The 13,935-nt window shown below is 42.4% G+C and overlaps 1 protein-coding gene across 3 annotated transcripts in view; it reads left to right on the forward strand.

Moving 5' to 3' along the window:
- The first annotated feature begins 214 nt into the window (after positions 1 to 214).
- The window catches only part of CSMD1 (CUB and Sushi multiple domains 1), a 1,108,336-nt gene continuing 1,094,615 nt past the window's right edge, over positions 215 to 13,935 (forward strand). For all 3 annotated transcript variants that reach the window (XR_007628921.1, XM_050315426.1, XM_050315427.1), the window contains exon 1: positions 215 to 435. Coding sequence is in view for 2 of the 3 variants with exons in the window: in XM_050315426.1 (XP_050171383.1) it covers positions 369 to 435 (67 nt within the window). In the remaining variant the exon portion in view is untranslated. The remainder of the gene's footprint in view (positions 436 to 13,935) is intronic.

The raw sequence follows: 13,935 nt of genomic DNA on the forward strand, positions 1-13,935 counted from the left end.
CACGGCGCGCTGCCGCGGCCCCGGGCGCGCCTCCCCTCCCTCCGTGCGCGCCCTCCCCTCCCCTGGGCGGGCGGCGGGCCGGCGGCGCCGGGGCTCCGCGGGCGCTGAGCGGCGCAGCCCCGGCGCGGCGCGGGACTGATGCTGTCTGAGAGCAGAGCCGAGCGAGCCGCCCGCGCAGTCCTGCAGGAGGCGCCGGGCGCTGCGCGGCGCTCGGGACCCGGACCGCTCCTCTCCGCCTCTCCTCGCCCTGTGGTGGTTATTTGGCGCTGTCCTTAGCCCCGCTGCCGCTCGGAGGACACGGTCGCAACCGAGAAGAGCCGCCGGGGGTTTTGTGTGAGAGTGTGTGTGTGTGTGGAATAACTGCAGACATGACTGCGTGGAAGAAATTCAAGTCTCTGCTGGTTTTCTGCGCGGGGCTCCTCACTGCAGCTCAGGGTAAGATTCGGGTTTCTTGCTCTGGATTCGTGTAGGCTGTGGTTACGGCACTGATTCCCCCCTCAGCTAAATCACTGCCGCTCGGTTGAGCTCTCTACCTCGCTTCGTTTCTGCGCCGGGAAACAGCAGGCTCTTCGAGCCCGGTCTCCCTTCTCCCTGCCTCCCACCTCCCGCCGGTGTTCCCCGAGGGCTCGGCTCCTGGCCGGTCACTTCCCCTGGGAGAAGGCAGCCCCCCGGCGTTGGGCAGCAGCCGCTGCGGCGCCGCGAGCGGAACCGAGCGCATCCAGCCGCCTGGGCAGCGCCGGAGTTTGGGAACACTTCTGTCCCCGCGCACGCACGAACGGCACTCGCTGCCGTGTGAGGGACAGTCCCCGAGCTGGCAAGTTTGGATCTCCCCTCCTCCCGCCTCCCCGGCTTTTGCCGTGCTCGGGGGGGAGCGCGGAGTGGGTGGCCGCGGAGAGCCGCCCCCGCCTGCCTTCAGCCGGCTCCGCTCCCCGCAAGTTGCGCGGAGGCGGGGATGCGCCGTCGGGGACACCTCCGCCAGCTGCCTGCCCGTGCCTGAGGGAAGAGGGCTCCTCTCTGCTCGGCGTGCGGTGGGGAGAGTCTCCCACCCCCAGCTGTGTTTCTCCTTAAAAATCAAGGAGGGAGGAGAAACGAGGGGGTGATGGTGGAGAATTTGGTTACACAACTTCAGTGCTGGCCTCAGCCCCATCACTTGCCTCATCGCTGGAGACAACAACTTCCCCATTATTCACTTCGCCTCTCATTAGCCCTGCGCTTTTTCATGCTGGGAGAGATGCGAGTCTATGTGTTAGAGAGAGAAGGAGGGAGGGAAGGAGCGAGGCAGCTCGCAGCTGAGCACCTGTCCCTGTTACAGCCTGCTTTCTCCCACCTCGCTCTCCGTTGTTTTGCCTGCCTCCGGGAGGACGGTTTCCCTTGCGATTTGTGCTGTCTGAGGCTCCCTTAACCCTTCCAAGGCGCTTTACATCGTTACCACCATTTTATTTTTCTCGCTGCTTTTTTTCGGTGCGGGGGCGGCTGGAGCAGGGGGGAGAAGGGCGCCCGGGTTGGCGGGCGAGGCTGAAGGCTTCCCCGTCCGGCGGGTGCCCACGGCCGGGTCCCCTTGGCCGCCAGGGAGGCACGGCATGGTGCCCCCGCTTCGGCAACCTCCGGCCGTGATCCGCAGGAAAAAGCGGTGGGAGGCTAGCCCGTGCTCCCGGGAGCTGGGCGGGAGCTTTGCCCGGTCCGAAGGATCGGCTGCAGCTCCTCGCCAGCCCGGTGGCATCCATCTCTCTTCTGCCCGGCTCCTGCCGCTGCCGCGGTCCACCGGACAACGTCACCCGGCTGCCTCCGCGGGAAGGGAGCGGAGGGGGAGGAAGGCGCACGGCTTTTTTGGGCTGTGAAGCTGCGGCTCCTGGAGACGGGGCTGTGCCCGCCAGCACATGCGGCCCGAGTCGGGCGGGGGCTTCTCGGCGTGGCCGCCCTGCCCAACTTCCAGCACCCCCCCGCCCCAGGTGCCTCCTTTCCCCGGTGCCCACCCACGCGGGGCTGGGCGGCCGCTCCCATCCCGCGCACGTGCCGGGCACGGCGCTGCCCCGGGAGCTGCGGCCGTGGGACGAGGGGTAGCTGCGGACACGGCCGCGCCGCGCCCGGGGCGGACCGACACCCCCGACTCATTTGTTAAATACACTGTAGCCGGTTATGTCGTTTGACATTTAAGTGTTTTCTTTTCATGGCTGACAGCACATACGAAAGGCTGGAGGCTGGATCATGGTTATTCAGCGGCGATCCGACGTGTCTTGCTTACATACAAAGGCTTTGCCAGGGACGTTTGGGCACTGCCTCTGATGCTGCTCTGCAGAATGTAATTATACCTGCTTAATGTGGAGCAGCAACGCACCTACTCAAAGGCTACAAACTGACTTAATATTGAAGTCAAACAACAGGTTGAAGAGGAACCAGCGGGGACAGTTGACATAATTCCTTCCCGTTTACTTTCCTAGGCAGTCGAGCAGAGGTATCTATATTTAGTCAGGTGTAATCCTGAGGCTGAAATTACGTTTATACTTTAGAGAGTGAAGGAACTCCTTCCTTAGTAACATAAAGACACAGGCTTTCAGAAGCACATAAAATTTTAATTATTAGATCATCAGAACTCTGTTTTACCAGCCCCTTACCATCAAATAATTTGGTAACTGTAATAGGAATTCACCCCGGTTTTACTTGGTTTGGGGGTTTTCTGAGAAAAAAAGAAACAGGTGCTGAATTTCTGGAGGTGTTGCCACAGTGCGTTCCCATATCTTTCAGTAAAATGACAGGTGGGCTGCTTTCCACATTGTTCTTCATTATGAAATGAAATGGAAACTCTTTGTTGCTGTGCAATTTTCTGTAACTTTTTTAAGGAGCAAGGAAGGATGAAAATGAACATTCATTGTTCACTGTGGTAGACTTGAGGTTCAGTTCTATACATTTCTTTGGACTCATTTCTTCTGATTGATAGATCTGAATGCTTTGGAAAACATTTGGGGGATTCTTCCCTGTCCATTATGCTTTGAACATCAAGGGAAATTAGTATGGAGTCATTTAAAGGTACCGCTTTCCCAGAAGCTACCCTATCAAAGCAATTATGCTTCAGTAAGACAGACAACACGGTGTTCAGCTCTGCATGTTAAGATGGGCTTGTTTGTAGAACCATTTGCTAATTCTGTTACATTATAACAAAAGCAAACATAAAAAACCTATTGATTTACTTGAAAGACAAAATACATCAGTATCATTTCTGTAAAAGTTCTTAGAAAAAAAATGGTGGATTTAGACTGAATTTAGACTAAAATTCAAGAAATAAAGACTGAAATTTCTTTCTGCTGTGAGCTAAGGTCTGTGTACAATCTATTTTCAAAGCAGAAAGACTAATACCTACAATTGTTCCAGTACATGGTTTCAAGATAATTTCCTGGTTCTGTTTAGATAACCAACTACAGCACCTTCATTGCCACCTAATTGCCTCAAAAAAAAAGTACATAATCAGGTTTGTGCACAGAGGTATCATTCAGATTAATGGAAATAGCAAAGGGAAAACATTTCTGTTCTTGAATTAAATCCAGACAGTGAAAGGACTCCCCCATCTACAGTTTAGGATTTTGTTTGAAAAAATAAATAAACCCCAAAACATTTTATGTACCTTCTGTTTGCTGCTATCACTTTGTCAAAATAATTGATATAACTACATCACACAAAGTTGCCACTGTTTAAGGCCTATTCCTGTTGGACTGAAAGTGTTTGTCTCTTTTAAAGACATACTTTTTTTTCCTCCAAAGCAATTCTTTTCAAACTGTGAAGCTGCTGTCTCTAGAGAGGCTTCATTCTCTTCCAGAGAGGACTAAAGCAATTTTAAGAAAAATAAGCTGAAAAAAGGAAATTTTTAGAAGATCATCGGTGCAAGGTGTTGAATACCCAGCTGCAAAACCAAGTATTCAATGGATGTATTCCCCATCCCCCAGTGCAGTAAGGAATTTGCCATAAAAAAGGTAGGACAGAGAATATCCAGCCTTGACCACATAATATTTCAATTTAAGGATGCATTTACTTTTTGGTAAGATCTTTATCTATCCCATTTTTTTCATCAAGATACGCATATGATGTCCTTAACTCTGTATAGGAACAGGAAATGTGGTCAATTTGAATATAATATGTTGGAGAGCATATCAGTTCAGCAAAGATTCCCCAAACACTCATTTTAGACCATTGAACCCATGGCTGAGGTTTGAATTCCCCCCATCAGGCAGTAAAAGTTTATCAGTTTCTGTGATGTGTGTGTGTGGAACAGGGTACTGGTGTTAAGAGCTGTAGGTGGTATACAGGCGCACAGAGGCACGAACACACATTGGACTTCAGGATAAGTTGGAATCTGTGAGGGCACTTCAGCACTGTCTGTGATCTGTAGAGATAACAACCATTTTGCCCCTTGTCTATACTGCAAATATATCTGTTTTACTGACTGTCACTCCCATGTCCCTTTATACAGACATGTATGATTTTGATCAGACATAGATTTTTTTGTTTGGGAGGGCTGTTGTCCTTTTTTGTCGCCCTGCAGGCTGCTTTTTCTATACAAACATGCTAACTCTTCTTTTTATTATTACTCACTCTGTGGTAGTAATATTATATATGCATTCATATATGCAAGTTTTTAGAACATCTATGGGATTTAAGCCTAAATAGTGTTTACACTCATGAAAACTTTGGTTCAAATAAATTAGGAACAATGTGAAACTGTAAATATATTTGAGCTATGCATTCAAGATGTGCCATACTCTATAGAAAGGCTGAAAAACCTCAGGGACCACTGTTTTCAACTTTTTCGAGGCATTCAATCTGTACACCATCACATTAAACTCCCTCTTGTAACCTTTCCTTGGAGAAGTAACTACTTGATAGTGTGACTATATAAAACCTCCAGTGGATTTAAAGATAAGATGTAATTTCATTTCACTCAAATCTGTATTGAACCATTGTGTTCGTCTTTGACCATGATGACATTATTCTGCTAGCAAGCAGCTTTCAGTGTGAGCACAGATACTGCAGTGTAGTACTCGGCTGCCTGTAGCCAGCAGGGGATGCAGTGTGGAAAGGGGAGTTGCTGGTTTAACTATACAATCCACGTGTGAGACGTGATCTCTAATAAAACTCAAGCATACAACTGGATTCAAATCAGGGTCTCCGATTAAGAATCTGGCCCCTAGTTCCATATGGCTGCAAAATTAGTGAGATTAGACTGAGCTAAATTGGATCTTCTTTCAATTTTTGCAGTGAACAAAGAATAAGAATCATATGGAAATTCTCCTAATGTGTATGAGTCACTTTCTTTTACTTAGAAGTTTTACTTTTCTATGTCAGCTTCAATTTCCTTTAAACCATTTTTATCAGCTGCCAACTTTTGAAATAGGGAAAAATGCCATTAATGCCTGAGGAAACCTGTGAGATCTTACTTTGTCCTGACACATCTTTGTTCTGGCTGGATGAAAGACTTCAGTCCACTATATGACATTTCTATTGCATTTAAGAAAATCTACACTGTATTTGTTATAAGCATTTCTCAATGGCATAACTACTTAATCAAATTACTTGGGTTACTGCTAGTGTTGTATTGACACACCAGGGCAACATATACCAGTTGTCTACATTTAGTAATTGAATGGTAAATGGAGGCAGGCATACACTGAAAACTCTTAGAAGAGTTATAATTACAAGAGTAATAGCATCTTATAGCTAATTAGAAGTCTTACTTGCTCAGAAACAATTTTTTCCACATTTCTTTCTCATATGAAAAAAAAAAAAGAAAATGACAACAGTTACTTGCAATTTTTACCCAGAGGGCACATTCAGTTAAAAGGAGAGATCAAGATTTAATCACTGTTATATTGCTGATGATTAACCAGAATTCCTCTTGATTAATCAGAATAGCATCAATGATTTGCTTTAAGCAAAAGATAAGCAAAAAAAAAAAACCAAAAAAACAACAAAAAGAAAACAACAAAAAAGCCCACCAAACCAAACCCCCAATTTCTAGCAAATATAGTAATGCTTTAATTTCCAGCATAAAAATCACAGTTGGTTACACTCTTTTAATTATTAGAGTATGCATTCTTGCATATTCTGAAGGAGTGATTTGAGTTCCTTCAAATAAATTTCTTGTCCCATCCCTGTCAAGTAAAAGGTAATTTCAGACAGTTGTGAGGGCTCAATTCTGCTGCAGTGGAAACTGAAATTTTTATTTATTTCAGAATTAGTTCAGTTGGTCTGTTTTGAATGGATTGCTATTCCAAAAAAGCCAGGCACAGTAGATAGTGCAGTGCAATAGTGGAGTCAGACCCTGTTTAGTTTGATCTCTTGTGACTGAGAACTTCTGGCAATGTTTGTATCCATGCATGACTTTGAAAATGGAAAACAGGTGAATCTGATAAACAAACCTTGATAATATAAAAATATTTATGTATATATGGAATTAATTTGTTTTTAAACGGTATCTCTGAGCTTCTGACCTCTATTTTGATTCCTTTTTTTTATCTCTGCATTTTCCTTATGAAGAAATTATGAAGAACAATACACAAAGAAACATAGTATCATTTTAGTCTTCAGATATTTTATGTATCTCTTATGGTATCCCACAGATACTGAAGTACAGAATCATGTTCCATATTCGTGTCTTCGCTGTACAGTGGCTTTGCAAAAGAAACATTTTCAGCACTACAACTGACAGAGACCTTAATAAATAATAATGAATAAAACTTTTTTGCAGTGTTTGTTTTGAAAAGTTGCATGAAATATGGTCAGAATTTTAAAATTACATTTTGCAGCACTTGCTTTATGCCTTAGGTTCAATTTCAAGGCAATGATTCTTTCATGCAATTTTGCCAAACATGAAGTTTTTCTTAATTTTGTATTTTTTCGTTCTTGCCTGAAAGTTTTCTTTGTCTTTTTTTACTAGAGAATAATTTATAAGCATATATTTGAGTGTTTTTATTGAAATGTTATAATTCTCTTGTTTGCAACAAACTTTTGGCATTTGTCACAGAGCAGATCTGGGTCTAGGGATATATCTTTCCCTCATCAGTCCTATGATTTGGAGATCAGACATAGCCACGATACAATATTGCATAAATAATTGTTTCTTTTCTTTGCCCTGTGTTACTTACCATATTGTGTTGGCATACAAAACCCAAAAGAATACAAATATTCAAACCTTTATTTTGCTTACACCGGTGCTGAAATGCCAGAAACTTACAGTGCACTGGGAACAAAAGCACAACTAGCCTTGCCCTGTACTTAAAGCTTATGTCCAAAGGTGGGCCTAAACACACCGGGGACCACAATCAGGTTATTGTCTATTTTAGATACTGGCCCAGATATAGCTTGGATATAAAGCATCTTCACTGTGCTTGCAGTGCCTGCTGCTGAAACGGATGGGGGAGCTTGGCTCCCTTTCCGTAGTACATGAACAAGAGCTTGGGCTTGGCTTTGGGCGCCATGCTTGAGCTTAGAACTTGCGTTGTGTGAGTGCATCAGAGTTCTGTCTGAAGTCCTGAGGCATATAACACACACCATGTAACTTGGGACCCACATCACACTGCTGGTGTACAACACAGATGGAGGGCAAGGAACAGGGAAGTCATCTTGTCGGGAAGCAGCTGATGTTGGAAGTCAGGTGGCTAGGTATTGCAGGAATATACATGAGCTCACAGAACCTGCCTTGCCCTGAACCTTAGCAAAAAAAAAAAAACAAAAACACAGGTGATTGTGAGGATAAGAAAAAAAGGAAAGAAAGAGGATGCTTGCAGAAGAGTGAAAAATTTGAAAAAGCCATTTGAATAAAGTAATAGTTTAACTTATTTTTAGACTAATTTTGCATGCTTCTGGTTGTGAAACAAATGGTCATGACAAATCACACTGTTCTCATTAATGTCCGTGGGATATCAATGCAGAAGCTGACTGCTTTCAGGTGACTAAGTACACTATTTTAGCTTTGCCCCAGCAGCCAGATTCTCTATTGGTATCCCGCTGATGTTTCTTATAATACATAGATTGAGTCATACCAAGCATTTTTGTGAGGGGGGAGAAAATGTTTTATAATTCACTTTCAGAACCTCAGTTCAATCAAATAGCTGCTAATATCACAATCAGTGACTCTCTGCATTTGCAGACATCTCTCTTGATAAAGTAAATTGATTTTCTTTATCTTAGCATGTAAATATCCTCAGCACACACTTTGACCCATTGTTTGCAGTGGTTCTAACACTGAAGAAAGTAGTGTTAATAGATTTTACGAAGTCAACAGTGGCAGCAGTAGTAGCATTTTGATCATGAGCTATGCTCAAACTTTTCTGTCTTGCTTTCCTGTGAAACCTATATAGAGGAGAATTTATCATGATATTTAATTGCCATAAATGAAAATACAGAAATTTTCCTTTCTTTTTCCAGGTGCATAAAAATCTGCCAGTTGCAGGAAAAAAAAAAAAAGCATTCTGCTGTGCAGAACTAGGTACATTGGACATAGAGTCTAATAGTCAGCTAAGTAGTTTGGGTTGCTTTATATCAGATTTTGACCACTTAGGACATAATTCAAAGGTTGGGGAACTCACAGGAAAAAAAAAATCTCATTAACTTTAAAGAATTTTGAATCTGGCCTTTATTATAGCCACATCTAACACAGAGAACTTGCATTGAAACAAGGATGCTGGAACAAATTTAATAATATTAAAATTCAAACTCTTAGTTATCATTAATATGAATTGTATGAAATTGACCACAGAAATGCTGTTTAGAATTATATAATGATTTGTATTGGAAAAGACCTTAAAGGTCTCCCCGAAGACTTCTCCAGGCTGAACAGTCCCAGCTCTCTCAGCCTGCCTTCATAGGAGGGGTGCTCCAGGCTTGTGTTCATCTTTGTGACCTCCTCTGGACTTGTTCCAACAGGTCTATGTTCTAATTATGTCAGGGGTCCCAGAGATGGACACAGTACTGCCAGTGGGTCTTATGAGAGGGAAGTAGGGGCAGAATCCCATCCCTTGACCTACTGCCCACACTGCGTACGATTTGCGTTCTGTGCTGCAAGTGCACATTGCTGAGTCATGTAGAGCTTCTCATCCCCCAAAGCCTTCTCCTCAGAATTATCTCAATCCATTCTCTTTCCAGCCTGTGTTTGTCTTTGGGACTGCCCCAACCCATGTGCAGGACCTCATGCTTGATCTTATTAAACTTCATGAAGCTTGCACAGGCCCACATCTCAAGACTGTCTTGGCTGGATGGCATCCCTTCCCTCCAGCACGTAGACTGCACCATGCAACTTGGTGTCATTTACATGGAAGATAAATCGTGCCCCAAAATTTTTTGACCTATCTGAATTGTATTTCACTCCAGTGGCTTTCACCAGATATGTAATTTATTTGGTTCTTAGGAAAGATTAACCTTTAATTGCTTTCTTTAGCAACATTTAGTAAACAGACTGATAGCATGGAGATGATCTATGCAAACAGCAAAGAAATATTTCTTCAACTTATGTTGCCATGACAATTCAGATTTTTCTTGTCAACTCCTGAGAAGCTTCGAAGTAATTTCTTTAAAGCAATGAATCAGGGGATATTTTGGAAATTGGTTGCTCTCTTTTTTCAATTTAGTATCATTTAACACAGTAAGAGGCCTGACCCAAAAGATTTTAAGATCTACAAACAAGAACTGTTGCAAAAAATATAGCATCGTGTAACCCTCTTTGTGGATCTCTGATGATTTATACCAGCAGTGAAGCTGACTTCAGATACTTTATCAAGAGATTAAGATTTTGTTTATTAACTATATGATAATAATAAATAGTTATCATAAAAATAATAATGGATAATGATGAGTTGAGGGGCCAATTTATAGCTGTTGTTTTGATCTTCAGGACAATATTTTATCTTGTAGCTATTTTGGTTTTAGAAGATTAGAGAAGAATTATAGAAGAAAGAAGGACTAAACATTTTATTTTTTTTTTACAATTACAATTATAAAATTAATTCAATGAGTGAAGAATAAAATCAAAAGGCTGTTGTCCACATATTTAAATTACTATCCAAGATAAGTCTGGTATACAGTGTTATTAGTAATCGAACTGAATGTCCCTCTTTTTATTTGTTTCAATTGAAATAGTCTGTTTTGAAAAAACCCCTAAAACTAGTCCAAACTAGTTTAATTTAAGTCATAAGAAATAAATTACTGGCTTAATGAGGTATTTCTTAGGTTGCTGTTAGCAGTGATGAAAACATTGTAAACGAAAAGAAGACAATTTGAAGTGCTGTTTCTGCTGGGAAAATAGGTTTCTCTGTATAGAAGATAAGAAAAGTAGATCAGTAATGGTTTTCATTTTAAAATGTTCCTGCCAGATGATGGCTACTGTGTTGGTGTACTTTGTTTACCACTTTGCAATAGATTTGAGATGAGTCATATCACATTAGAAGGAAAATTGAGACGTTATTTTGTCAAAGGGAATTCAGTTTTCATTTTTTGTCATATATACTCAAATTATTAGTTCTATTTAAACAGAGAAACCTAATTGATTTTTGTATAAGTGTTTATTCTTGTTGTTTCCATAAATCTGAGTTCTTCTTGCTAGAAATGGTAAGTGCAGATCTATCATTTCTATATACTGGATAAGGTGATTGACCTGGAATCTTCTGTCAGTTCTCCCCATGCATCTTTAAAGTCTTAACCATTTTATTTTCAAGTGTGTTTTTACCACAATAATTTCAACATCTACAAGCTTTTTGTTTTGCACAAACCTTTCTATCCCCTTGCCTTCAGAATGGGAGTTGACGTAATAAGGACTATAGGATGGCTTCTCAAGATTTCATGTTGTATAGAAATTATTATTTCTGTCTTATTTCCTTACTGACTTTGTAAGTCCACTTTACTGATAATGCATCTCAGCGTATCCACAGTGTTAGGAAAAATGGTACTTAGAAGAATATTTGATAAACAGAATTGTGGGTGGAATACTTATGACACATCAGGTCATAGGCATTCAGCAGGAAAAACAACTTTCCTTTTCAAAATATCTGATGGAAGAGGAGATCCGTTAGTTGAGTAAAATAACATGTGCATACTGAACAATAAAACATGTCTGAGCTCATTTTACCTGCAAAACAAGCTTTAGTGTCAAGTTTAAGGATTTACTTTTACACTTGAGAATCATCATAATCTGAATGCAATACACTGCTGTAAAGAGAATGGATAGACAACAGTATTAAGCATTTACTACTGTTATCTCCTAGGTAGTTCCTGAATTAAGCAAAGTTTCCAGACCTATCGTTATTTTTTTAGGAAGAAGAAACTCCTCAAGGGAAGTTTGTTTTTCTTTAAAACTGCTTTATCTAAGTAATTCTGTGTATTTAAAAAAAAAGAACAAACCAACCCGGATCTGATGTAGCCTGGAACAAAACATTTGTGACTACAAAGCGAACGTTAAACTCAGCAGCAAATCAGAATTCGTAGTAAAGGCAATTCACAGACTAGTGGCTATGCTGCATAATGGAGGCCGCTGTCCTGGACCAGAATTAAAAGCAATCAGTCCCACCTCCACTTATATTTCCTCTATGAGGATTCATAATTTTTACATTTATCCCCTATTGTTGGTGACTAAGTGCAGTTCCTTGAGGCTCCATTTTTCTTTCTAAAAATCAGGCTGTTTCTAAGGGACAGACAGAGTCTGGTGGAAAAATTATCTACCCAGTTTTACCACTGTAGAATAGGTCCAAAATGTCTTTTGATATTGTGCATTGCTCTGCAGACCGTATATGTAGGATGGATGTATATTTGTGCAAATATTTTGAATGTGCTTTGTCACTGCATTGGGTTTGTATAGCCAGATTTTGGTAGAGGGGATGCTTTAGGGGTGGTTTCTGTCAGAAGATTCTAGAAGCTTCCCCCATGTCCGGGAGAGCCAATGCTAACCTGGTTCCAAAATGTATGTGTTGCTGGCCAAAGCTGAGCCCACCTGCAATGGTGGAAGTACCTCTGGACGAACACAGTTAAGAAGAGGGAAATAACCTGTGCAATGGTAACTGCAGCTGGCAAAGGGGAGTGAGAATATAGGAGAGGAATAACTCTGCAGACACCCAAGTCAGTGAAGAAGAAGAAGGGGGAGGAGGTGTTCTAGGTGCCAGAGAGAGATTCCCCTGCAGCCCATGGTGCAAACCATGGTGAGGCAGCTGTGCCTCTGCAGCCCATGGAGTTCCTGCTGCCCCTGCAGCCCACAGGGAAGCAGAGATCCACCTGCAGTCTGTGAAGGACCAGGTGGAGCAGGTGGATACCTGAAGGAGGTTGTGATCCTGTGTTGTTGCAGGCTCCTGTCAGGATCTGTGGATCCATGGAGAGAGTAGGCCACGTTGGAACAGGTTTGCTGTCAGGACCTGTGATCCCACAGGGGACACACAGAACAGTCTGTTCCCAAAGGATATGGAAGGGACCCATGCTGGAGCAGTCTGTTCCCGAAGAACTACAGCCCATGGGAAGGACCTGTTTCGGAGAAGTTCATGGAGGACTGTCTCCCGTGAGAGGAACTCCATGCTGAAACAGGGTAAGAGTGTGAGTCCTCCTGAAGAAGAAGGAGTGGCAGAGACAACTCTGCGTGGTGATCTGACTGTAACATACATTCCTTGTCCCTCTGCACTGCTGGGAGGAGGAGGTAGAGAAAATATCAGGGGTGAAGTTGAGCCCTGGAAGAAGGAAAGGTGTTTTAAGGTGTTTTAAGATTTGGAGTTATTTCTTATTATCCTACTCTGATTTGATTGTTAATAAACTAAACTAATTTCCCTGAGTCGAGTCTCTTTTACCTGTGATGGTAACTGGTGAGTGATCTATCGCTGTCCTTGTCTTGATCCTGAGCCTTTCATTATATTTTCTCTCACCTGTCCAGCTGAGGAGGGGAGTGATAGAGCAGCTTTGGTGGGAACCCGACATCCAGCCAGGGACAGCCCAACACAGTCACTTAACACCGGTACTTCCAAGTACAGTTTTGTAAAGCAGAAGCATTTTGTGTGATTGCCTCAACAGCAGTTAGCTGCCCAGATCTACTCAGTTATGCTGCTGTTTTCCTATGTACTGTCCCAAAAGAGCAATGTGCATGAGAATCAGGTCCCCTGAGGGTAGAAAAATCAATTAAAACAAGAAACTACTCTTTTGTGCTAGAAGGATAGTGTACTGCCCCCTGTGAAAAAATGAACCATTGTAGTGACGGACTTTGTCAGGTGAAAGATGAGCATTCAGCACAGATAGCTGATGGAAATCATTCTTATATTTCATTGACACATTATTCAATAGTACCATTGAAGAAGATAAGGTATCTCAAAAAAGAAGCTACACATGAAAAAGTATGACAGCATTTAATGGGGGGTTCAGTCAGGGCTACTTTATTTTTTTAAGTCAGTCCTTACTCTTGTCATTTGCCTTCTTCCACTTCTTTTTTTCTTGAATATTTTGTCTATGATTATATTTATTCCAAAAGTCTATTAGGTAGTGACATGATTTATTAATTTATTTTATGGTATATCCTGGAGCATAGGGAGCCATCATACAAATGGTTACATGAACATAGAGAAAATGGAATGACATGGACAACATTGTGGCAGGAAGCTTAAGTCTGGGGAGTATTGTTTCCTGCATGACCAGAATTAAACAAAAAACATTGTCTTCTGAAACCTGGGCCATAGGAGCTGTCCTGTATTTTACAGAGGACATAGCCCAGCTTAGTTAACTCATAGCCATCAATAATTATTCAGGGTTTTTTTTCTGATTTCCTTTACTGGCATTTGTCTTGCTGAAGAGCAGTACATAATCAACTTCCCTTATTGTCATCAGTAACACAGGCATACTGATGTAGTCTTACTAAGCAGAACTGGTAAAAGCTCAAAACTTGAAATGTCTGTTGGCAACTGTCCTCAGTGGAAGTCCTGATGCCACTACTGCGAA

Source organism: Myiozetetes cayanensis, unplaced genomic scaffold, assembly GCF_022539395.1.
Source record: "Myiozetetes cayanensis isolate MyiCay16 unplaced genomic scaffold, myiCay2020 scf2-11, whole genome shotgun sequence".
Classification (NCBI taxonomy): Eukaryota; Metazoa; Chordata; class Aves; order Passeriformes; family Tyrannidae; genus Myiozetetes; species Myiozetetes cayanensis.